Source organism: Balaenoptera physalus (genome assembly GCF_965194825.1).
Source record: "Balaenoptera physalus genome assembly, chromosome: X".
Lineage (NCBI taxonomy): Eukaryota > Metazoa > Chordata > Mammalia > Artiodactyla > Balaenopteridae > Balaenoptera > Balaenoptera physalus.
Genome location: NC_138903.1, coordinates 40,668,408 through 40,692,543, shown reverse-complemented (window position 1 = coordinate 40,692,543; position 24,136 = coordinate 40,668,408). Strand labels below are relative to the sequence as shown.

The window sequence follows — 24,136 nt, the reverse complement described above, 5'->3', positions numbered from 1 at the left end:
CAAGAAATAACTATGCTAAGACTTCCCACCAATCCAGAATGGAAGGCTCAAAATAAAAATTAGGTTGAATTATAAAATGTAAAGTTGTATGTCTTCACATCTGAACGTATAGACTGAAAATCTTACCTGCTATACTTGTCGTATCACTAAATTAAAGGTACCAAAGAGACTAAGAATCATAAGAACATTATGAAAAGCAGCAAGTCCCCTGAAATGAGCAACTCAGTATACGTTCAGATTCTGAATGTGAAAAACACATCCAAAATTTGGTCATGATTCAAAAAAGGGAAGTAGCATATATTTAAAGTTATAGGGATCATTTAGAGCACTTTTTAATGGATACTGGATATAGTGTTTCTTATATTTTTCCTCTAAAAAGCTGCTATTTAAATTGATGGTGGATCTTACAATTCATGGCATTTTGGAAGTGAGGAAAAAAATCTGTTTTTCATCATTTTCAGGAGTTTCAGCTGTCAAAATCCTACCCGTCAGCAACCAAAGTGTCAAAAATAAGGGATTTGTTAAATAAATCGTACTACATCTATATAATGGAATGCAGTACTTATAAATGGTCTCATGGAAGAATATTTAATGACATGAGAAAAAGTTAAAGTTAACTAAGTTTTAAAAAAACCTGTGTGTGTGTGTGTGTGTGTGTGTGTGTGTGTGTGTGTGTGTGTGTGTGATCTACAGGTGTGCCTCCAAGGTGTCTCTCAAGCCCTCCAACCTTTAATGTTGTCCTTCAACCTAATAGGCAAATGGTACACCTGAGATCTCATCTCATACAACTCTTATGGGAGGTCTATCACGTCCTCATATGGGTGACCAATCATTCAAGTTTTCCCAAGATTAAGGGGTTACCTGAGATTCCAGGACTAACATCAACAGCCCTGGCAAACTGGGACAGTTAGTAACTTTAGTCAGTGCCCTTCCTACACCGTCCTGCTGTACTGTCCATGAGCAACCTGCCTGAGCTCTTAGCTCCCCTGCTGCTGAGACCACCTGCAGGACCTAAAATAAAACCTTGAGGTAACAGTAAGTACAATATATATTTTGTTAAATCACATTGAATCTGGAACACCATTTGCAGCACTTTCCCCAGGGATCTGTACTTAGCCCTGTACCTTTTTCCAATATTTCTGTACTTTTTATCAATGCAAAAGACCCTGCTGGGCTTCCCTGGTGGCGCAGTGGTTGAGAACCTGCCTGCCAATGCAGGGGACACGTGTTCGAACCCTGGTCTGGGAAGATCCCACGTGCCATGGAGCAGCTGGGCCCGTGAGCCACAACTACTGAGCCTGCGCGTCTGGAGCCTGTGCTCCGCAACAAGAGAGGCCGCGATAGTGAGAGGCCCGCGCACCGCGATGAAGAGTGGCCCCCGCTTGCCACAACTAGAGAAAGCCCTTGCACAGAAACGAAGACCCAACACGCCATAAATAAATAAATAAACAAATACTTTAAAAAAAAAAAAAAGACCCTGCTAAGAAGATGAAAGACAAGTTACCACCTGGGAGAAAATATTTGCAAGCCACATAACCAACACAGAACTAGTATCTAGAATATATAAAGAATTCTCACAACTCCACGATAAAAAACAAAAAAAGCATGACATTTCACTGAGGAGGATATACAGTTAGCTAATAAGCACATGCTTAACCATCAGAGAACTGCCCTGCTCTTCCCATCAATCTTTAGCAAAACTCCCCAATTCTCCTGAGGCCACGCCCAGCTTTTTTTCCTTCTCCCAACCCAAGCCTGCCTTCCCTGATTTGGTCCTCTCTACATATTCCTTAATGAGTACTGCCATCTGCTCCATGCTATGGACCTTTTCTTGATGTCAGGAGGAAGGCCATCCTGGGGCAGTCATATCCCACCAAGTCAGGCCGGCCACTGAGAAGGGAGGTCGGGCAGTAAAGGAAGAGGGACTTTCAGGCAAGGGGGAGAGGGACAGACACAGCTGGGTGCAGGCAGAAGGATCTTTCTGGTGTTCCCCTCATCGTGCCAGAGGCCACCGGGTCCTTTCCCCTCCTTTCTTCTCAGATTGGCAAGAGGGGCTGAAGCATAGACTCACTTGCGTTTGTCTGTTCCCTAAGCAGTAAAAAGGGTGCACCTTTCAAATCAGTATCAGATGTGCCCCTTAATGGCCGGCAAAATGACTTCTAGTTACTTCACAGCCAAATATGGCTGGTTAAGGGGCAGGCCAAATTCTCCACCGCAGGGGACCCGGGAAGGGTTGGTGTGCGTGTGTCTGTGTGTGTGTGTGATCCATAGGGACAGATACACCCAGAATTAAAACAGTGGAGGGCGGGGACCTTCAGGATCCTTTGACACTCCCAGGTGGAAACCAGGTCGGACATACATCCTGCATGGACCTTTCCTGCCCAGCCAGGATATCCTGTGTTTGTCAAAAGGACTGCACAGGGAGGCCCTGGCCATTGTCCTTCCCGAAATCTGCTAGTCAGCCCCTCCCCAGGCTGCAGCAGCCGCCCCGGGGCAGAGGAAGAGTAACTCTGGAAACGGTGTTATCAGCATCCTCCATGGACTTCCTCACCTCCTCCCCATCCTCGTTAGCCCCAAGCCCCTTAGCATCCTCAAACAGAAACCTGGGAAGCTGGGATGGGGTCAGCGCCCTGAAGCCAGCCCTCTCTCTTTTGCCAAGACCTGCCTCTGCACAGCCCTAAGTGGGCAGCCGAGGGCTGCAGCTGGAGTCCCGAGCCCATGATGGAGCCGCGGCTGGGGCCTGAGGCTGCAGCCCTCCACCCGGGCTGGCCAGCCCTGCTGCTGTGGGTCTCAGGCCTGAGCTACTGTGTCTCCTCGCCGGCTTCTCCCTCTCCTTCTCTGGTGCCCCGAGTCAGAACCAGCTACAATTTTGGAAGGACTTTCCTCGGTCTTGATAAATGTAATGCCTGCATCGGGACATCTATTTGCAAGAAGTTCTTTAAAGAAGAAATAAGGTCAGAATCTCAATCAGATAACTCTGAGGGGCAACATTCTGTTCCCTTCATGTCATGATGTCCAGGAGTTTCTTGAAATCAAGTCAGGATGTAATTTATGAATTTATGGGTGGGAGCTGAAGCAAAGCCATTTAATCATAGGGGGAATGAGTTAAAGTTGGGATGGGAAGGGGGTAAGGTGTGAAGCCAAATTCCAGCTCTAAATGCTAAGTCCAAAGTTTCCTTTGGAAGTGGGAGCTTAAAGTTTTAAAGTTTTCTAGGAATAGAGTAGCCTGGGACTACTGAGTTTACCAAGTTCATTTCTCATAGTGGGAAGAAAATAAAATTTATAGAAAGCTTACTATGTGACAGACAATTTAAAGCTGTTTTTATTATCTCCTCACAACAATCCTGGGAGTTAGTGTTTTGCACTCATGATTCAGATAGTGAACTGAGACCTAGCAAGGTTCAGTGACTTGCCCAAGGTCACCACCTAATAAGTGGCAGATCTGGAATTCAAACCGAGGCAGTTTGCTCCAAAGTTTCTGAACAAGTTTTCTGCTGTGAGATGTTGCCTTGGTCAGAGGAAAACCTAAGTTTAGTAAATCTCAATGCACCTGGCTCTCACCAAAGAATAGTACCACACTCTGGAATTCAGGCCTGTCAACACACGGTCAATGTGTTGGCCTTTACTTGGCCTTTACTATGGCCAAGACCCAGCACGTGCTATAATGGCATTGCTATGACTCTGGTCATTGCCCTCCGGGGTATCAGGACAGGGGAACGGTGTTACAAATAACAATAATAAGGCCTGATCCGATGCAGGCCAGAAGTGAAGTGTAAAGGACCTTGGGGAGCTCCAGGGAGAGGATATTAATTCCAAATGGGGACTGGAGAAAGACTCCTCCAGGGGAAGGTGTTCTGAGCAAGACCTTGAAATTTAGCGGGAGGAGAGGGGCTTAAGTTAGAAGGATCAGCTTGAGCAAAGGCCCAGAGGTGTGGGAAGAGGTGAGAAGTCTTAGTGGCTGGAGCATGTGGCACGTGTGGAGGCATGGCAGCAGGAGGAGGTTGGAAGGGTCAGATGGGGCCAGGAGCCTTGAATGCCATACCAAGGAATTGGGACTTAACCTGTGAGCCAGTGGTCTCCACCCTTTTCAATAGAACATTTGTAATAGGCCTCTTCTCTTGTGCCTTCCCCCAAGGTCCTGCCTCTGGCTTGTAAGATTTGAAGACCAGGCAGAAGGCATTCATTTACAATTATTTTATTTCCAATCTGTATTAACCAAAGATGTATTTGAGTATTCAACCAAGTTACTAAACAGAAATAACAAATAGAAAATACCAACAAAAATGTTGAACTTCTTTTGTGAGATGGTAGATATTATAGGGAGTGGATGTGAACTTTTCCTATTAGACCATTTTTTAAAAAATTTTATTGGAGTATAGTTGATTTACAATGTTGTGTTAGTTTCAGGTGTACAGCAAAGTGAATCAGTTATACATATACATCTAGCCACTCTTTTTTAGATTCTTTTCCCATATAGGCCATTACAGAGCATTGAGTTCCCTGTGCTATACAGTAGGTCCTTATTAGTTATCTGTTTTACATATAGTAGTGTGTACATGTCCTATTAGACCATTTTTTAAGGCATTTTGAATGTTAAAAAGTTGAAAGACCTCCAATTGGGGAAGCTCTACTGCAGACAATGGTGAGGATGTTGAGTAGGGTGGGGACAAGATGAGGCCTGTATTTTGGAAAGATCTTCTGGAAAGCAGTGTGCAGAACGGCCTGGTGATGCTGGCAGGGGCTGCCAGACCAGTTCTCCTAGTCCAAGAGAAAGATCATTGGGAACAAAGCAGGGCAGGAAGGACGCAAGTCAGTTCAGCTAGAGAATCATTTTGTTGATCAACTCGATGTGACAGGAAATGAAGATGTTGGAAATGAACTCAAGATTTCCCACCTAAGAAATGGGATGGAGAGGACCAAAAACACAGGGGGAGTGGGACTGATTCCTTGGAGAAAGAAGGCAGTGAGAATATGGACATATTTTAAGATAAGAGGGAGGGAAATTAAGGGATTCAACTGAGGAAGAGCTCCAGATTCATATCCTCCTCCAGATAAGTAAACAAGAGTGTATGAATATTACAGTCGACTCTTCAAGTGGAAAGAAATGAGGTTTTTCTCATCAGTCAGGTAATGACCAAATTCAGGAAGCATTTCCCCAAATAGGTTTGTGTTCCAGTTGAGTTCAGGATATTACTTCAGCTCCCTCAGAATTCATTTTCCACGTGCGCCCGCCTGAAAGGGAAGTGTGCAGATCCAAGCAGGAAAACACCAGGCGGGGCAGGTTGAGGTTTGGAATGCTTCACGTTGAGAAATCACATCCTCAGCGCAAGGAAGCAGCGAGAGGTAGTGAGTGGCTCTGGGAACGTGGACTTGTTTATAGTCCTTTTCTCTACATTGTAAATAGTATTTTCCTTATTTTAAAAGTGATATCTCTTTATTTTAGAATTTTCAGGAAATATTGATTAAAGAAAGCACAAAATAAAAATCACAGACAATTCCTCACCAAGAGATCAGCGTTTAGTTAACATTTTGGTATATGATCCTTACCACCTTTTTTCCAAGTATGGATTAAAATTTTTTCAACAAAAATGTGATCATACTATGCATACTCTTTTGGAAACTTTTACTTAATCATGTATCGGAACACCTTTCCACATTAACTACTCTTCTCCACAATTTGATTTTTTGTGGTTTCGTGGTATTCGATTGCATCAATCAACCATAATTTATTTAACTAATCAACTATTGTGGGATAACTAGGTTTTTTTTTTCACTTTTCATTATTATAAACAGTGCTATGTTGAACATCCCTGTGGCTAGATTTTTATGCACATCAATGATTAATTCCTGTAACAAATTCCTAAAGGTGAAATTTCTGGGTCAAAAAATACAGTGAATTTTTAGGATTTTGAGAGATATATATATATATCTCCAAATGGAGACTTCTACCTATAGAGTTTACTTTTTGCACACTCAGAAATGTTTACTATTACTATTATTTTTATTATGGATTTCTTCTCAGTTGAGCCCTTTTTGCAGGCTTCTTGCCCATTTGTATTTCTTCTTTGCTAAATTGTCTACAGGTTCACATCCTTTGCCTCTCTTTCCAATGGTGTGTTTGCTCATCTTGTTTTTGTTCATCTCCAAACATTTCTCCACTTTTAAAACTGATCATAATGCTACCTTAGGAGAAAGCCCATCCAAAACTTTCAGATATTAGGCTGAAATGCTATAGCCAGGCAAGCATTAGTACTCCTGTCCTGGCCCTCAATAAGGATTGGACAATGCTTGTTGTTCAGCAACAAACAGAGGGTGAGCTCCCCGGGCTGGCTGGGTAGGCTGAAGACACATGATTGGTGGAAGGATGTCACCTTTCCTTCTTTCCCTATCTTTTCTTTGGCAAGAATGGTAATGATGAATCTGATGCTTCCCATACACAACCAATGATCTTTGACCATTAGAATGTTTTCAGTACCAGTTTTCCATGCATTACATGTTGACTTTCAAATCATGAATGAAAAAGTTAAGGGAAGCTAGAAAAATGAGTCAACCTGATTTACATATTCTTCCTATTGAATATATCCCTATATATAAAATCCTAAGTGACCACCCCAACTGGCAAGTTCTACCAGGATCTGACTGATCAGTATTTGCATATGTGCAAGTAACAGGTAAGGTGAAAGTGTGGGGTATGGGGTACTTAATGGCAGTATTTCTGATCAGAATCACTCCTAAGGATTCCTCGGCTCTTACGAGGATGGACGTCTTACCTTGCCTTCCTTACTGTACCCACATGGCCTTACATCCTCACCCCCCATTCCCAAAGTCTTAAAGAATGTTTAAATACTTCTGAGTGGTAGAGGACTCACAGCAAAATAAGTAAATCATTAAGTTTTATTTTGCCTTCCCTTCTCCCTTGCCCTTGTCTTTCTCCTTCACCTCAGAAGGTGATAGTAATTACTGCTTTAACTCACTTCCTCAAATGAATTCAGAGGTCTTGGGAGCTTCAGGGCCCCAGAGCTTAGGGCAAAAATATCCATCTACACATTCAATCATCCATACACACACCCATCCATCCATCCATTCACCCATTCATCCACCCAGCCTTCACTCTGTGCATCCCATTCATCCAGCCCTCCATGTATTCCTCTACTCACTTAACCATCTGTTCATTCAAATACCCACCCAACCATCCATCCATCCATCCAACTAAAATTATTGGGTACTAACTTGGAACCAAGCACTCTGCTAGGCACTTAGTTACAAAGTTGAAGGAGGCCCAGTCCTGGCCCTGAAGGAAGACAGAGACATGAACCAATGATTAAAGCAGAGTATGAGGACTATACAAAATGTCCTACACAGGATGTCATGGGAGCATGTGGGAGGGAACCTGTCTCAGACTGGGGGGGATGAGGGAGTGAGAATCAGAAGAGATGATACCTGTCTGGGTTTTAATGGGTTGGGTAGGGATTATCCAGGGAAGAAAGAGTAAGTGTCTCAGATAAAGGGATCAGCATATAACAAGGTGAGTGGAAGCCCAGAGGCCCAAAACAATACGGCTTAGCCAAGGATGGTCCGTGGTTTGGTGAGACCAAAGCAAGCTTGTAAGGAGAGCAGCAGGAGATGGGCTTAGGAAGAGCATTGTGAACTGCTCTAAGTATGAACTGTATCCTGAGAGCTTTGGCAAGATGCTGGATGTTTTAAGTGTCCTGTGCAGAGCTGAGGGATGGAGAAGAGGGAAGAGAGGCACGAAATATTTAGGAAGGCGTGGCTACAAACTTAGTGTTTGACTGGATGCAAGCACAAGAAGTATACATTCTCGTTCCAATGTTGTCACTCTCCCCTACACCCCCAGCCTGCTCTCCATGTTGAGGGACTTGCAGGGATGGGACCACATGACATTTATTCTTCCTTCCAGCTCTGGGAAACTATGATCTTGCTTGTCCATCTTTCAACCCAGTGAGGAACTCGGCCAGGCTCACTACAAACATGCCCATGATGTCAGTTCAGAAGGAAGATTAGAACTCTGCCTCTATTTTGTGGTTTTCCAAATTCTAGGATATTAACATTTTAGTGAATAAACAGCAGGGCCCATTTTCTCACTGACATTCTTCAGTTCAATAAAGTAGGTAATCAAAGTGGTAAGAATATTCGTTGTTTTCCCATTCAGCATCCTAAAGTTATTACCACTTGGAAAGGGGGAGAAGTGTGGCCTGTAAACCTGTTTATTTGTCCTCAATTGGTCCTCATGGGACACCTCAAGCCATGGCTGGACATGCACCGGGATCCATGACAGTCACCTGCCAAGTCAGTGCTGCCCTCTCGGTAGAGCCTCCTCAGAAGGTGGGGACAGAAAAAGAGGACAATGAGGTTATCCCACAGGGTAGGGCATCCCTTCTCATGCCATCCCCACAAACCGGGAGACAAAGCCCCCTGAGATCTGTCCTCCCCTGCCACTAATTTTCTATGATTCTTCAGGCAAGTCATCTTCAATTTTCTCATCCTCAAAATATAATGGACAAAGTGAGAGAGTGGCATGGACATATATACACTACCAAACGTAAAATAGATAGCTAGTGGGAAGCAGCCGCATAGCACAGGGACATCAGCTCAGTGCTTTGTGACCACCTAGAGGGGTGGGATAGGGAGGGTGGGAGGGAGGGAGACGCAAGAGGGAGGACATATGGAGATATATGTATACGTATAGCTGATTCACTTTGTTATAAAGCACAAACTAACACACCATTGTAAAGCAATTATACTCCAATGAAGAAGTTAAAATATATAGATAACCAACAAGGACCTACTGTATAGCGCAGGGAACTAATAACCTATAAGGAAAAAGAATCTGGAAAAGAATTTAAAAAATATATATATATATATATATATATATATAATGGAAGGGGGACAGGGACAAAATCATCTTTAAGGACTCTGCTAGCTGTAACCCCTAATAATGTTACCCATCTGTTACCAAGTGCAAATTCATAAAATAGATGATAGAGGACTAAGTAGCAGCAAAGTGGTTTAGAGTACAAGCTCTGGAGCCCTGAAGGCTACTTCCTCCAGTTCCTGGCTGTGTGACTTGGAGCAAATCACTGAACTTCTCTGTGCCTCAGTTTCCTCATCTGCATGGTAATAGCAGTGCTGACCTCATAGGTTTGTTGAAAGGTTTAACTGACTTAATGCACATAAAGTGTTCAGCAAAGTGACCGCTAAAGTGATTCATAAATGTGTATCGCTGTTACTGTTATCTAAGAGAGCCACCTAGTTGTAAATCCTTAGTCACAGACCCTTGGGGAGGGGTGGTTTGAACCCCCATGAACAAGAGTAGCTACAGGAAACAGGCCTGCCTCGGGGGCCTAGGCCCTTCCTTATTCTCCCAGTGGGGAGGATCATTTCCCATGGTTGTCCTAAAAATTCCAATAGAGTTGATTCCTTGCAAGTTTTCGGTGTCTGGTCTTTTTAAACAGATCTGTGGCAATGTGCTTGAATGGAATTCTTTGTGCCTACTTCCACTGCAGTTTGAATGGTCCTGCATTGCAGAAGGTACTTACTGACAGTTCCTTAGAGCACCTTCTTTGAAAAGCTTTCAGTCTAAGAGGCTTAGTTACCCTAAGAGGGTAACTGTATCATATAGGTGAGAAAACAATACAACGTAGGGTTTGGAGCTAGTTCCTCCAAAACTCATTATCATGAGGTTGCCCAGTAATGCGCAATAATAAGAATTTAAAGATTCTTACTGAAATTAAATTAAAAACAACAAGGTCCTACTGTATAGCACAGGGAACTATATTCAATATCCTGTGATGAACCATAATAGAAAAGAATATGGAAAAGAATGTATATATACGTATAACCGAATCACTTTGCTGTACAGTAGAAATTAACACAACATTGTAAATCAACTATACTACAATAAAATAATTTTTTAAAAAAAGAAATTCAATATATAACATATAAGCCTAATTTTCATTTGCAGTATAACCCTCAATTATTAATAATAATGAAGAGACACATTTTCTTAGTAATTTTTCATACATTAGTCAGAAGGAGATTGAACATTCTTCCCTGATGGAACTGTCGGCACACAGCTGGAGGAATGACTGGAGAAAAGGGTCAAGGTGGTGCCTAGAAAATCAGCAGATGGTAATAGGCCAGTGCCTCTCCCCTGGGGAGTATTCCATTGTGTGGAATCACACACCTCCTGGATCCCACATAGCTTTGAATTTGGTGACCCTTTAGCAGCCACTGTTCCCTGACACTTGGTTGGTACTCATCTGTGGACTGAAAGCAAAATTGATGGGGCTTTTGGGGGTTGGATATGAAGAGACAGTGCCCTCCCCAGTGCAGGACCAGAAGCCTCTTCAAGAACTGTGGTTTCAAGACCCAGCCGTTCTTCACAGAGTGGGCTGCTGCTAGAACCAGTGTAGCGAAGGAGAAAGATCATGGGTTTTTCTGACAGACAGCCCTGAGTTTGCATCCCTGCTTAGCAACATATTATCTGACCTTGCAAGGCACTTAAGCTCCGCAAGCCTCCGTTTCCACATCTGTAAAGTGGGGATGGGGTATTAGGAGAATCAAAGGTACCAGCATGCGTAAAGCTGCTGCCTTCACGTGGAGTAGAAGTTCAGAAAGCCATGGCTAGTCCTTCTGTGCCATTTGGATGAAGAAGATAAAAGTTTGGTTTCGGTAGGCAGATCCCTCACCTTTTCTGAATCACATATACACTTCCTTAAGCTTGAGGAAACACAAATAGTCCTCTCACAGGACGAGCTTGGAGCTTCCCAGTCTAAGGAGAAGAAATGGATCAGAACAGATGCTCTCCCCCATCTCCCTGTCCCCGGGCTCTGCTGGCCCTGGCAGTGTGGCTGGTCCCTGCTTAGTCCCTGCTCCCTCTCTCCAGCTCCCAGGCTGATCCCCAAAGGGCTATTCTTCCAGGTTTGACAACTGGCTGGCCTCACACCTTGGACTGTCTCCCGACGACTTGCCTTCTTACCCTGTAAATTACTCGGATGATTTCAAAACCTGGCGCCCCGTGGAGATCTCAAGGCTGGTCAGCAAACACCAAAACGAGATCTCGGACAGGAGAATCTGTGCCTCCGCAGCTGCCCCAAAGACCTGCAGCATTGAGCGCGTCCTGCGGAAAACAGGGAGGTTCCAGAAATGGCTGCAGGCCAAGCGCCTCACACCGGACCTGGTGCAGGTGAGAGTACTGGCCGTGGGGGTGGGGAGAGGGGGCAGAATCTGTCTAAAGTGGGACAAAACAATGTCATGAAACAGCATGGCTTGTGACAAGACAGGAACTAAACAGGTTTAGTTATAGGGACCCTTCCCATTGTCATTCTCCGTTCTCTCTGATATGACCCTCAGCGACTCTTTGGGAAACAGTTCCTAGCTCCCACCTCTGGTCTGAAGGACGGATGACCCTCACCAGCCTTCCCCCCCTCACCACAATGTTTGCCAACCCCTAAACAGTGACCGTTCTTAGAAGCTCCCATACATACGCGTCCCGTTTCATGATCCAGAGACCCCACTTTGAAAATCGGCTTCCTCTTTGATCTCCCACCATAAAGAAGAACCAAACCTGAGTCACTGCAAAAGCAGACACTGATAACACAGCTCCCTCCTCCCATCTGAGAGCTCCCACCCACTCCCACGGGTAGGCTGCCTTCAGAACTTCAGCACGTTGCCAGTGCCATCTTATCCTGCATTGGTCCCCTCCTGCACTATCGCCACTGGTATCGTGTTTTTCATCCGAACCAGCACAGTCATGTAACTCCACACACATCCAGCTGGCCCCTTGGGGCAGAAGATGCCGCCTCAAAGGATTGAGGAGCCGCTCACCTTCAGCAAAGATGGGAGAGGAGAGGCTCACCTCAATCTCCCTGTCATGATGAGGCTGGATGCTTTGGCATCCCTCAGGGGCACGCCAAGTCTGTTTCTTGAACTCCCCAGGCCACTAGCCCCTTCATATGGGCACATAAGGCTGCCTGGGTAACTTCTGAGCCCTAACAAACAGACCTTCCCCTTGGTCTCTTCGAGATGAGCAACCCAGAACGAAGCAGAGTCACTGGTCCCTGCATATCTCGACCACGTGACATGGCCATCATCTGATATTGAGCTTTCCAATGTGGTCCTTTTGTACTCTGCACTTTATGAATCTCACTGGCATGGAGTGGGGAGAAAGTAAGCCAGAGGAAGTCAAACTATTGCCAGGTTGGGGAGGTGGTGGCAGGACCCAACCTAAGGGTCTTGGAGTTGGTGTGGGAAACTGGAAGTGGAGGCTCAGGTGGAAAGAAGCTTATGGGAGCTGCTCAACACTGGGCAGAACCGGAAGACAGAGGACAGATATCAAAGCCCACACCATGGTACACACCCTAGGTGTAATGCCCCTGTGCCTCTCTTTCTGTGCCTGCAGTGCTGACCACAACTAATACTGAGGCATGGGAAGGACCAATATGAGACCTCCTCTGCTTTGCCTCAAATATGTGCTCAGGAACAAATAGAAGGCCCCAGGAAGAGCAAAACAAGATACGCAAGGGTTTGTTTCAGAACCCCGTGAAAATCCCATCACTTCTTCCTGCTCCCATTGCTGTCTGGTCCCACGCTGACAGGCACAGTTCCCCCAAGGCACCGGCCCCGGACTACCTCCACCTGGGACCTAGCAAATGTACCAAAGGACAGAACATCCTGGTGCACAAGATGCACTTGAGATTCCACAGAAAGTGGCTAAACTGGCCTTGGGCTTTGAACTAAGGAAGACTGCTTCTTTCGCTCATATTCTAGACACTTCCATAATACAGTGGGGATTATCCCAGGAGGCCTAGGAAGTCCAAAGCAACCTGCCCAGTACATCTAATGCCACCTACCTTGATGAGTATAGACGTTGTGGTAGGGGCAAAAGATCCCTGGGGTCTGGAAACTGTGGTTGAGTCCTAACTCTGCCACTAACAGCTGTGGCAGAACACGAAGGAGCTCAGAGACCCAGGAAGAGCAGAGAGCTTCTGGTTCCTGTTCATCCATGTGACAAAGATGAATCAGACACAAGCTGTCCCCCCCAGGATCATGTGGCCCAATGGTGAGGACAGACAAGAACACAAACCACCACAAAGTGTTGTAGTGGATGTTATGATAACAGCCTGTATGGGGACAAAGGACAGACTATTGACTTGGATCCTTCACTCACTGACCAGTTGGCCTTGCATTTAAGTCTAGGACTTCCCCACTCTGCCCTGACATTCCTCCTCCAAAACTGTGCTGGGGGGAGGTGTCTGGATGATCTCAAAGGCCCTCCCAGTTCTGATATTCTTTGATTTCACATGACTCTACTTCACTTAGATAAGAAATCCTAATTGAATGCCTACTATCACCAGACACTGTGCTGGGTGCCTTGATTCCCTGTTTCTCAAAAGGCAGCAAATAGTGCCTGCTTTACCAGATTCATTCATCCTAGTGAGCTTATAGATATGAAGATATTTTAGAAAAAGTCCATCACCATAGAAATGTATGGCAGTGTTGTTGTAATAAGTGGGTCCCCTTCTTCAATTTCTTGTGCTAAAACTTGCTCTACCAATTTTGTCAACGTGCATTAACATACAGCTAAACAAGCTTTCCTTCTTTTCTTTTTTTAACATCTTTATTAGAGTATAATTGCTTTACAATGTTGTGTTAGTTTCTGCTGTATAACAAAGTGAATCAGCTATACATATACATATATCCCCATATCCCCTCCCACTTGCATCTCCCTCCCACCCTTCCTATCCCACCCTTCTAGGTGGTCACAGAGCACGGAGCTGATCTCCCTGTGCTATGCAGTTGCTTTCCATTAGCTATCTATTTTACATTTGGTAGTGTATATATGTCCATGCCACTCTCTCACTTCGTCCCAGCTTACCCTTCCCCCTCCCTGTGTCCTCAAGTCCATTCTCTACGTCTGTGTCTTTATTCCTGTTCTGCCCATAGGTTCTTCAGAACCTTTTTTTTTAATCATACATGGGTGTTGAATTTTGTCAAAAGCTTTTTCTGCATCTATTGAGATTATCAAATGGTTTTTCTCCTTCAATTTGTTAATATGGTGTATCACACTGATTGATTTCTGTATATTGAAGAATCCTTGCATTCCTGGGATAAACCCCACTTGATCATGGTGTATGATCCTTTTAATGTGCTGTTGGATTCTCTTTGCTAGTATTTTGTTGAGGAATTTTGTACTTATGTTCATCAGTGATATTGGCCTTTAGTTTTCTTTCTTTGTGACATCTTTGTCTGGTTTTGGTATCAGGGTGATGGTGGCCTCATAGAATGAGTTTCGGAGTGTTCCTCCCTCTGCTTTATTCTGGAAGAGTTTGAGAAGGATAGGTGTTAGCTCTTCTCTAAATGTTTGGTAGAAGTCACCTGTGGAGCCATCTGGTCCTGGGTTTTTGTTTGTTGGAAGATTTTTAATCACAGTTTCAATTTCAGTGCTTGTGATTGCTCTGTTTATATTTTCTATTTCTTTCTGGTTCAGTCTCAGAAGGTTGTGCTTTTCTAAGAATTTGTCCATTTCTTCCAGGTTGTCCATTTTATTGGCATAGAGTTGCTTGTAGTAATCTCTCATGATCCTTTGTATTTCTGCAGTGTTGTTGTTACTTCTCCTTTTTCATTTCTAATTCTATTGATTTGAGTCTTCTCCCTTTTTTTCTTGATGAGTCTGGCTAATGGTTTATCAATTTTGTTTATCTTCTCAAAGAACCAGCTTTTAGTTTTATTGATCGTTGTTATTGTTTCCTTCATTTCTTTTTCATTTATTTCTGATCTGATCTTTATGATTTCTTTCCTTCTGCTAACTTTGGGGGTTTTTTGTTCTTCTTTCTCTAATTGCTTTAGGTGTAAAATTAGGTTGTTTATTTGAGATGTTTCTTCTTTCTTGAGGTAGGATTATATTGCCATAAACTTCCCTCTTAGAACTGCTTTTGTAGCTTCCCATAGGTTTTGGGTCATCATGTTTTCATTGTCATTTTTTTCTAGGTATTTTTTTATTTCCTCTGATTTCTTCAGTGATCTCTTGGTTATTAAGTAGTGTATGTTTAGCCTCCATGTGTTTGTATTTCTTACAGATTTTTTCCTGTGATTGATATCTAGTCTCATAGTGTTCTGGTCCGAAAAGATACTTGATACGATTTCAATTTCCTTAAATTTCCCAAGGCTTCATTTGGGACCCAAGATATGATCTCTCCTGAAAAATGTTCCATGAGCACTTGAGAAGAAAGAGTATTCTGTTGTTTTTGGATGGAATGTCCTATAAATATCAATTAAGTCCATCTTGTTTAATGTATCATTTACAGCTTGTGTTTCCTTATTTATTTTCATTTTGGATGATCTGTCCATTGGTGAAAGTGGGTTGTTAAAGTCTCCTATTATGACTGTGTTACTGTTGATTTCTCCTTTTATGGCCGTTAGCGATTGCCTTATGTGTTGAGGTGCTCCTATGTTGGGTGCATAAATATTTACAATTGTTATATCTTCTTCTTGGATTGATCCCTTGATCATTACATAGTGTCCTTCTTTGTCTCTTGTAATAGTCTCTATTTTAACGTCTATTCTGTGTGATATGAGAATTGTTACTCCAGCTTTCTTTGATTTCCATTTGCATGGAGTATCTTTTTCCATCCCCTTATTTTCAGTCTGTATGTGTCCCTAGGTCTGAAGTGGGTCTCTTGTAGATGGCATATATACAGGTCTTGTTTTTGTATCTGTTCACCCAGTCTATGTCTTTTGGTTGGAGCATTTAATCCATTTACATTTAAGCTAATTATCAATATGTATGTTCCTATTACCATTTTCCTAATTGTTTTGGGTTTGTTTTTCTACATCTTTTCCTTCTCTTGTGTTTCCTGACTAGAGAAGTTCCTTTAGCATTTGTTGTAAAGCTGGTTTGGTGGTACTGAAATCTCTTAACTTTTGTTTGTCTGTAAAGGTTTTAATTTCTTCATCGAATCTGAATGAGATCCTTGCTGGGTAGAGTAATCTTGATTGTAGGTTTTTCCCTTTCCTCACTTTAAATATGTCCTGCCACTCCCTTCTGGCTTGCAGAGTTTCTGCTGAAAGATCAGCTGTTAACCTTATGGAGATTCCCTTGTATGTTATTTGTTGTTTTTCCCTTGCTGCTTTTGATATTTTTTCTTTGTATTTAATTTTTGGTAGTTTGATTAATATGTGTCTTGGCATTTTTCTCCTTGGATTTATCCTGTATGGGACTCTCTGGGCTTCCTGGACTTGATTGACTATTTCCTTTCTCATGTTAGGGACATTTTCAACTATAATCTCTTCAAATATTTTCTCAGACCATTTCTTTTTCTCTTCTTCTTCTGGGACCCCTATAATTCGAATTTTGGTGCATTTAATATTGTCCCAGAGGTCTCTGAGACTGTCCTCAATTCTTTTCATTCTTTTTTCTTTACTTTGCTCTGCAGTAGTTATTTCCACTTTTTTATCTTCCAGGTCACTTATCCGTTCTTCTGCCTCAGTTATTCTGCTATTGATCCCTTGTAGAGAATTTTTAATTTCATTTATCATGTTGTTCATCTCTGTTTGTTTGCTATTTAGTTCTTCTAGTTCCTTGTTAAACGTTTCTTGTATTTTCTCCATTCTATTTCCAAGATTTTGGATCATCTTTACTATCATTACTCTGAATTCTTTTTCAGGTAGACTGCCTATTTCCTCTTCATTTGTTTGGTCTGGTGGGTTGTTACCCTGCTCCTTCATCTGCTGTGTATATCTGTCTTCTCATTTTGTTTAACTTACTGTGTTTGGAGTCTGCTTTTCGCAGGCTGCAGTTTTGTAGTTCCCGTTGTTTTTGGTGTCTGCCCCAGTGGGTGAGGTTGGTTCGGTGGCTTGTGTAGGCTTCCTGGTGGAGGGGACTGGTGCCTGTGTTCTGGTGGGTGACACTGGATCTTCTCTTTCTGGTGGGCAGGACCATGTCCATTGGTGTGTTTTGGGGTGTCTGTGAACTTATATGACTTTAGGCAGCCTCTCTGCTAATGGGTGTGGTTGTGTTCCTGTCTTGCTAGTTGTTGGGCATGGGGCATCCAGCACTGGAGCTTGCTGGCTGTTGGGTGGAGCTGGGTCTTAGCGTTGAGATGGAGATCTCTGGTAGAGCTCTTGCCGACTGATATTACATGGGGCCGGGAGGTCTCTGGTGGTCCAATGTCCTGAACTCGACTCTCCCACCTCAGAGGCTCATGCCTGACACAAGGTCGGAGTACCAAGACCTTGTCAGCCACACAGCTCAGAAGAAAAACAAGAAAAAAAGAAAGAAAAAATATAATAATAATAAATTTAAAAAAAATTTTAATTAAAAAAATTATTAAAATAAAAATAATAATAAAAAAAGAAGAGAGCAACCAAACCAATAAACAAATCCACCAATGATAACAAGCACTAAACACTAAACTAAGATAAATTTAAAAATCAGAAACAAATCAGTCACAGACAGCAAACCCCAAGTCTACAGTTGCTCCCAAAGTCCACCGCCTCAATTTTGGGATGATTCGTTGTCTGGTCAGGTATTCCACAGATGCAGGTACATCAGATTGATTGTGGAATTTAATCTGCTGCTCCTGAGGCTGCATGGGGAAGTTTCCCTTTCTCTTCTTTGTTTGCCCAGCTCCTGGGGTTCAGCTTTGGTTTTGGCCCCGCCTCTGCGTGTAGGTCGCCCTCAGGTATCTGTTCCTGCCCAGACAGGACGGGGTTAAAGCAGCAGCTGATTAGGGGGCTCTTGCTCATTCAGGCCGGGGGAAGGGAGGGGTTTTGTAGTCATAATTGGAATGCAGGGTGAGCCTGCGGCAGCAGAGGCCAGCATGACGTTGCACCAGCCTGAGGCACGTTGTGTGTTCTCCCGGGTAAGTGTCCCTGGATCACGGGACCTTGGCAGTGGTGGGCTGCACCGGCTCCCGGGAGGGGAGGTGTGGAGAGTGACCTGTGCTCGCACACAGGCTTCTTCGTGGCAGCAGCAGCAGCCTTAGCGTCTCATGCCCGTCTCTGGGGCCCGTGCTGATAGCCGCGGCTCGCGCCCATCTCTGGAGCTCGTTTAAGCGGCGCCCTGAATCCCCTCTCCTCGCGCACCAGGAAACAAAGAGGCAAGAAAAAGTCTCTGGCCTCTTCGGCAGCTCCAGACTTTTCCCGGACTCCCTCCCAGCTAGCTGTGGTGCACTAGCCCCTTCAGACTGTGTTCACGCCGCCAACCCCAGTCCTCTCCCTGCGATCCGACCAAAGCCCGAGCCTCAGCTCCCAGCCCCGCCCGCCCCGGCGGGTGAGCAGACCAGCCTCTCGGGCTGGTGAGTGCTGGTCGGCACCGAGCCTCTGTGCGGGAATCTCTCCGCTTTGCCCTCCGCACCCCTGTGGCTGCGCTCTCCTCCATGTCTCCGAAGCTTCCCCCCTCCGCCACCCGCAGTCTCTGCCCGCAAAGGGGCTTCCTAGTGTGTGGAAACCTTTCCTCCTTCACGGCTCCCTCCCACTGGTGCAGGTCCCATCCCTATTCTTTTGTCTCTGTTTTTTCTTTTTTCTTTTGCCCTACCCAAGTACGTGGGGAGTTTCTTGCCTTTTGGGAGGTCTGAGTTCTTCTGCCAGCGTTCAGTAGGTGTTCTGTAGGAGTTGTTCCACATGTAGATGTATTTCTGATGTATTTGTGGGGAGGAAGGTGATCTCCGCGTCTTACTCTTCCGCCATCTTGAGGGTCCTCCTTTTCCTTTTTTCTGCTAAAAAGGCATCCATTAACAGCACCTTGTGTAGACACAGCCAAAGTCATAACCATTTTCTTTCTTCTCATTTTTTTGAGGGGGGGCTCTCTTAGCCCATCTTTTCATCCTCACCAGAGAGTTTTCCTTTCCTTATAAAATCCAGAAAAATATCAGCAGCCATTTTATAAACTCTGGACAAACCCATGCTTCTTTCATCCACCAAGCTCAAGGTCACTGCCATCCAATTATGGCACCGTCTCTTCACTCTCCTGTCCTTTCCAGAGACCCTTTGCCCTTAGGATCCCACAGCAAGCACAACGTGCTCTGTATCCTTTCCCTCCCAGACCTTATCCAGGCAGTACCCAAACTCCTGCTCTTTTCTTCTTAGCAAAACTCACCTGTCAAATGCTTTCAAATGGACCCATCATCACCAAAGGTGGGGAGAAAAAAAAGTCACCCATCCAATCAAGAGAGATGAAAACAAGTGCTCAAACAAAAACTTGTATGTCAATGTTTATAGCATTATTATTCATAATAGCCAAAAGGTGAAAATCCCAAATGTCCATCAACTGATGAATGAACACACATAATGCGTTATATTTATACAGTGGAATACTATTGAGCCATTAAAAGAAATGATACATGCTACAACATGGATGAACCTTGAAAACATTGTGCTGAGTGAAAGAAGCCAGATGCAAAAGGACAAATATTGTGTGATTCCATTTATAGGAAATATCCAGGATAGGCAAATCCACAGAGACAAAAGGCAGATGAGTGGTTGCCAGGGGCTGAGGGGAGGGGAGAATTAAGAGTGACTGTTTAATGGAGACAGGGTATCTTTTGGGGTGATGAAAAAATTCTGGAATTAGATAATGGTGATAGTTGTACAACCTTGTGCGTGTACTAAAAGCCACTGAATTATTCACCTTAAAATGGTCCAAATGGTGAATTCTGTGTGATGTAAATTTTACCTTAATAAAAAAAAAAAAGGAAGAATAAGTCATTAAAAAAAAACTTCATCAATCCTGTGACTCCATTCCCTTAAAGCCCTGAGAGGTGACAGGCAGCTGATCTAATAATTTAATTCATGTAAGCATGTTAACAACAGCTAATAGCATTTCACTGGTAGCCCTCCGAGAAACCATTTGTGTGTAGAGCCAATATTTGTAATGCTCCCACTAGCCCATCCCATGACTATCTCAGACCTTCCTAATACATCCCTGCATTATTCCCCGACGAAACCCAGATGTGGCCCCAGAATCCTTCTCAACAGTGTTCCAAGCAAGCCGCCTCCGCCGTGATTTCAGCTGAACTGTGAGGTGGGATCTATTTGAGTGAAGATTCATTCCAGATTTGGCCAAATAGCTCTGCCCTGTTTTTCTGATCACTTGTCAGCCATGAAGTCCTGATTTTTAATTCGGAAATTATGATATTTCTCTTTTCATATGGGAGTTTCAGGAGCCAAGTGGAGAGAGATTGTAGGCTGGATGGTATGGAGAGTTGCCTCATCCTTCAACTCATAACAAATGGCCCGATGTCAACTCCGCCTACCAGCTGGGCCAGCCCTGGGGATCCTCTTTGGCGAGTGGCTTAAGTGAGCTTTCTCTGATTTTCTCAAGAGCCACTTTCCAACAGGGATCGAGGCCAGGGCCCTCAAGTGTGCGTATTTGAGTGTGGATGTGCTGATGTGTGCCTGGAAGAGGCAAAAGGGGCCACACGGAGCTCACAGGTTGGCTCAGAGAACTGGCCAGGCAGGGAAGGAAGGAGAAACAATCAAAAAAAATAAAAGAAAGTTGAAGGAAGGAGGGATCAGACTGGTGCAGGGGCCTCAGAACGTTGACTGTCAGTCCTGCTTATGAATAAAGAAAGTCAACTTGGATGAGAAGCCCCAGTGATCACCATCAGAAGCTGAGCCAGCCAGACCATGGCTCCCCTTTTGCAGGGCCAAGTGCAGGGCCGCCAAGGAAGTGGGACAGGACCAGGAGTCAGCAAGAGGGTGAAACAATGCAGTGTGTGTGCATGTGTGTGTGTGTGTGTGTGTGAACACTTACCCTAATAAAACCATGACTTTTCTCCTCTAAAAGCTGCATTGTTCTGATGGGAATATCTCACAGCCTAAATTACTAGCCCACAAATAGAACCCCTCCCATCCCCTCAACTGCCAGCTGCTATTGACATTGTTCTATACACAGATCCTGTTTCTTCCTCAAGTGGGAACTGGCTTGCTGACCATGGAGATTTTCCTCCCACTAGATGGTGGTATAGAGTGTTTAGGGAGCTTTGTTTAAACCAGGATGCCTGGCAATTTTACTTCCTTGGTCTCATTCACATAAATACAATAAGGGAAATAAGCAAAGTAACCAAAATGCACGCTAACCATTTAATCAGAATATAGTTTTAGAGGTAACTGCTAAACGAATAATCAAATTCCCCTTTGGTTTGAATTTAATTCAAAAATATTTAAGGGGTATTTACAGGACATATGCTATGCCCTAGGAAGGTATAAGGCTGTCAAGACAAGGTCCCTGCACTCTGAGAGATGACACCCCAGTGGGGGAGACAGACCATATTTGATTAGTTCTGATACAAGACAGGTTATGGTAAAGTGTTTGAATGAAGATGGAAATTTTATATTGAAGTCACAGCTAGTTTTCAGACTATAAATATTTTAATCCTTCACAAACTACCGGGTCAAAGACCCTTCCAAAAAGTTGCATTCATTTTTTTTTTTAAAAATTACATGGCTAACAACTACTGAGCCTGCGCGTCTGGAGCCTGTGCTCCGCAACAAGAGAGGCCGCAACAGTGAGAGGTCCGCGCACCGCGATGAAGAGTGGCCGCCGCTCGCCACAACTAGAGAAAGCCCTCGCACAGAAACGAAGACCCAACACAGCCAAAAATAAATAAATAAATTTTTTTTAAAAATTACATGGCTATATTGATGCCGAAAGGAAAACAGCTGATGGGTAGATGTACCATTTTCATACTTATCTAACTGAAATGGAAATCAAAGCTGAAATGGAAGAGGAAAGTTAAGCAACTAAAAGTGCCCTCACACAGAGCAATATTCCCAGGAAATCAGTGCACACTCTCTGGCTGAACGGTCTTCGGAAAGCAGGGCCCCTTTGTGACTATGGGATCACGAGACTTTGTTCTCCGCGACCGTGGGGATGTAGTAACGGTGCTTCTCTTTTGTTGCCCATGCGAGTTTCTGGAGCCAACCCACCCACCCACAGTCCACTTTCTCCTTTCCATCATATAATCGTTGGGAGTTGCAACAAATAAGACTTTGAATCACGGGATATGTTTAGAGTTAAAACCACCGAGACTTCGTCGCCTCAGCATTTGTGGCAAAGGGATTCTTTGGAAGAGGGCAGTGACTAAATTATTAATCTCCAGGTCTCCATTGTATCATAGGCTCATAGAAAAATGATTCATAGATCACCCAGCCTGTCCTCGAAAATGACTCCTAAATTATTCTTGGTGGATCTCACAAGTGAAAAGGAGACAATGAAAGGCTTCCCCAGCCTTGATACAGACAAGTTGGAAAAGAAAAAGGAGGCAAGAGAAGACTCAGGGAAGGTATACATGAGATGAGTTGCCAGTGGTTCCTTCCCAATGAGTCTCAAATGCAGAAGAGAGGCAGCTCCCAGCCAAAGCATTACTGAAGCCTGGGCAGTCACCAAGATGGACCATCCAGAGCAGACTTTGTCTTCACAGGGCTCTCCACTTTCCCCTGAATTTAGATGTTAACCAACCAAGCGCCTTCTTAAATAAATCAAGCCATCCTTTGTTCTATGATTTCTTTCCTTGCTCTCTCGCTATCCCTATTGTGATGTACTCTGGGACAAATGCTTTTGCTATAGCGTGACTTGGCTCAGAGTCGTGGGGTTTGGCTACGCCTCTACGTATGTCCACGTAATATGCAGTAAGCAGAGGTTAAACTATATGGTATATATGTCTATAAAGATATTCACTTGAAAAAATTAATGATAGAAATAATTGATATATTGGTCACATTCTAAAAACTGTTTATTAGGCCACAAAAACATTCAATACATTTTAAAAAGTAGAAATACCGAAGGCTTTTTTCTCTGATTAAAAGGCAATAAAATCAGACATAAACAATAATAAAACGGGGAAGCCCCAAAACCTACCAAACCTGGCATTTAAAAACATTATCTTTTGAACCACAGAGCAAAAAACTGAAATAGTAATCGTATCAAGAAAATAACAATGTTGCTTTGTTATAAAGCAGAAACTAACACACACACACACACACACACAAAAAAGAAAATAACAATGATTAAAAACTCTACGTATCCCCAGTCTGTGATTTGCTTTGCCAAATCACTGCTCAGAGGGTAACTGAAAACCAATCCAGTGTTGTGTCAGGCAGCTATCAATACAAATTTGGTCATTAATGGGGAAGAATAAGACAAAAAGACATAAAAATGGGGAGCTGCATGTCAATTTGGTCCTAACATGAGACAGCAGACCACAGAGCAATAGGTCAATTTGTTAAAGATCAAAATAGATTTCTACCCACTGAACCACACATATGTCATAGATTCTTGGAGTTGACAGAACCTCGAAAGCCCACCAATTCAAATTCTCAAACTATTTGCATCCTTTGTCTTACCATACAGTGACAGGAAACTCACTTCCTTCAGAAACAACCTGTTCCTTCTTTGAACCAAACGGATCATTAGGAAGTGCATCTCAAATCTGTCTTCTTGTAGCTTTCACTCATTTCAACTATTAAGTTATTTCTACTCCTTGGAGTTAAATGTAACACTTCCCCCTCCCATACATTCACCTCCTAAATCCTGGTTTCCCAATCTAAACATTCCCAATTCTCTTTGCTATCTTGGTCATTCCCCTCCTACTGGTACGTGTGATAAGTTGTGTCAGCCAAAACCCCTTCTGCAACTAGATTTTAGTTTTCAAGAACAGAACCTTTTATTTATCCCGTTAAATATAATCTTCTCAAATTAAATCCATTACTCCAGCCTGTCACCTTGATTGTGTTACTTAGAGTCACTACCAACCCAACTACATATCACCTTCAATTTTGATGAACATGACTTTTATCTAGGTCCTAGTCATTAATAAAAATATTAAATAGAACAGGGCCAAAAAGAAAGCCTTCTTACTCTATGTGGATGAATCTATTCACTGTTAGGTAAACTCTGTTAACCAATTACTAATCATCTTAATTTTCTATGCCATCAAAATCTTAATTCACCATCTCCTTTAAGAGTTATCATGAGGGACTTCCCTGATAACCACTTCCTAGTGGTTAAGAATCCGCCTGCCAATGCAGGGGACACGGTTTGATCCCTGGGCCAGGAAGATCCCACATGCCGCGGAGCAACTAAGCCCGTGTGCCACAACTACTGAGTCTGCGCTCT

General features: G+C 43.6%; 1 protein-coding gene and 1 long non-coding RNA gene across 2 annotated transcripts in view; both read left to right on the top strand.

The window, feature by feature from the left end:
- The window catches only part of LOC309652668, a 371,335-nt gene that overhangs the window by 87,090 nt on the left and 260,109 nt on the right, over nt 1–24,136 (top strand). The window lies entirely within an intron of this gene.
- DIPK2B (divergent protein kinase domain 2B) overlaps nt 2,248–24,136 on the top strand; it is a 49,027-nt gene continuing 27,138 nt past the window's right edge. The window contains exons 1-2 of the mRNA XM_082446602.1: nt 2,248–2,954; nt 10,942–11,206. Of these exons, the coding sequence (XP_082302728.1) occupies nt 2,719–2,954; nt 10,942–11,206 (501 nt within the window). The 5' untranslated portion in view covers nt 2,248–2,718. The remainder of the gene's footprint in view (nt 2,955–10,941; nt 11,207–24,136) is intronic.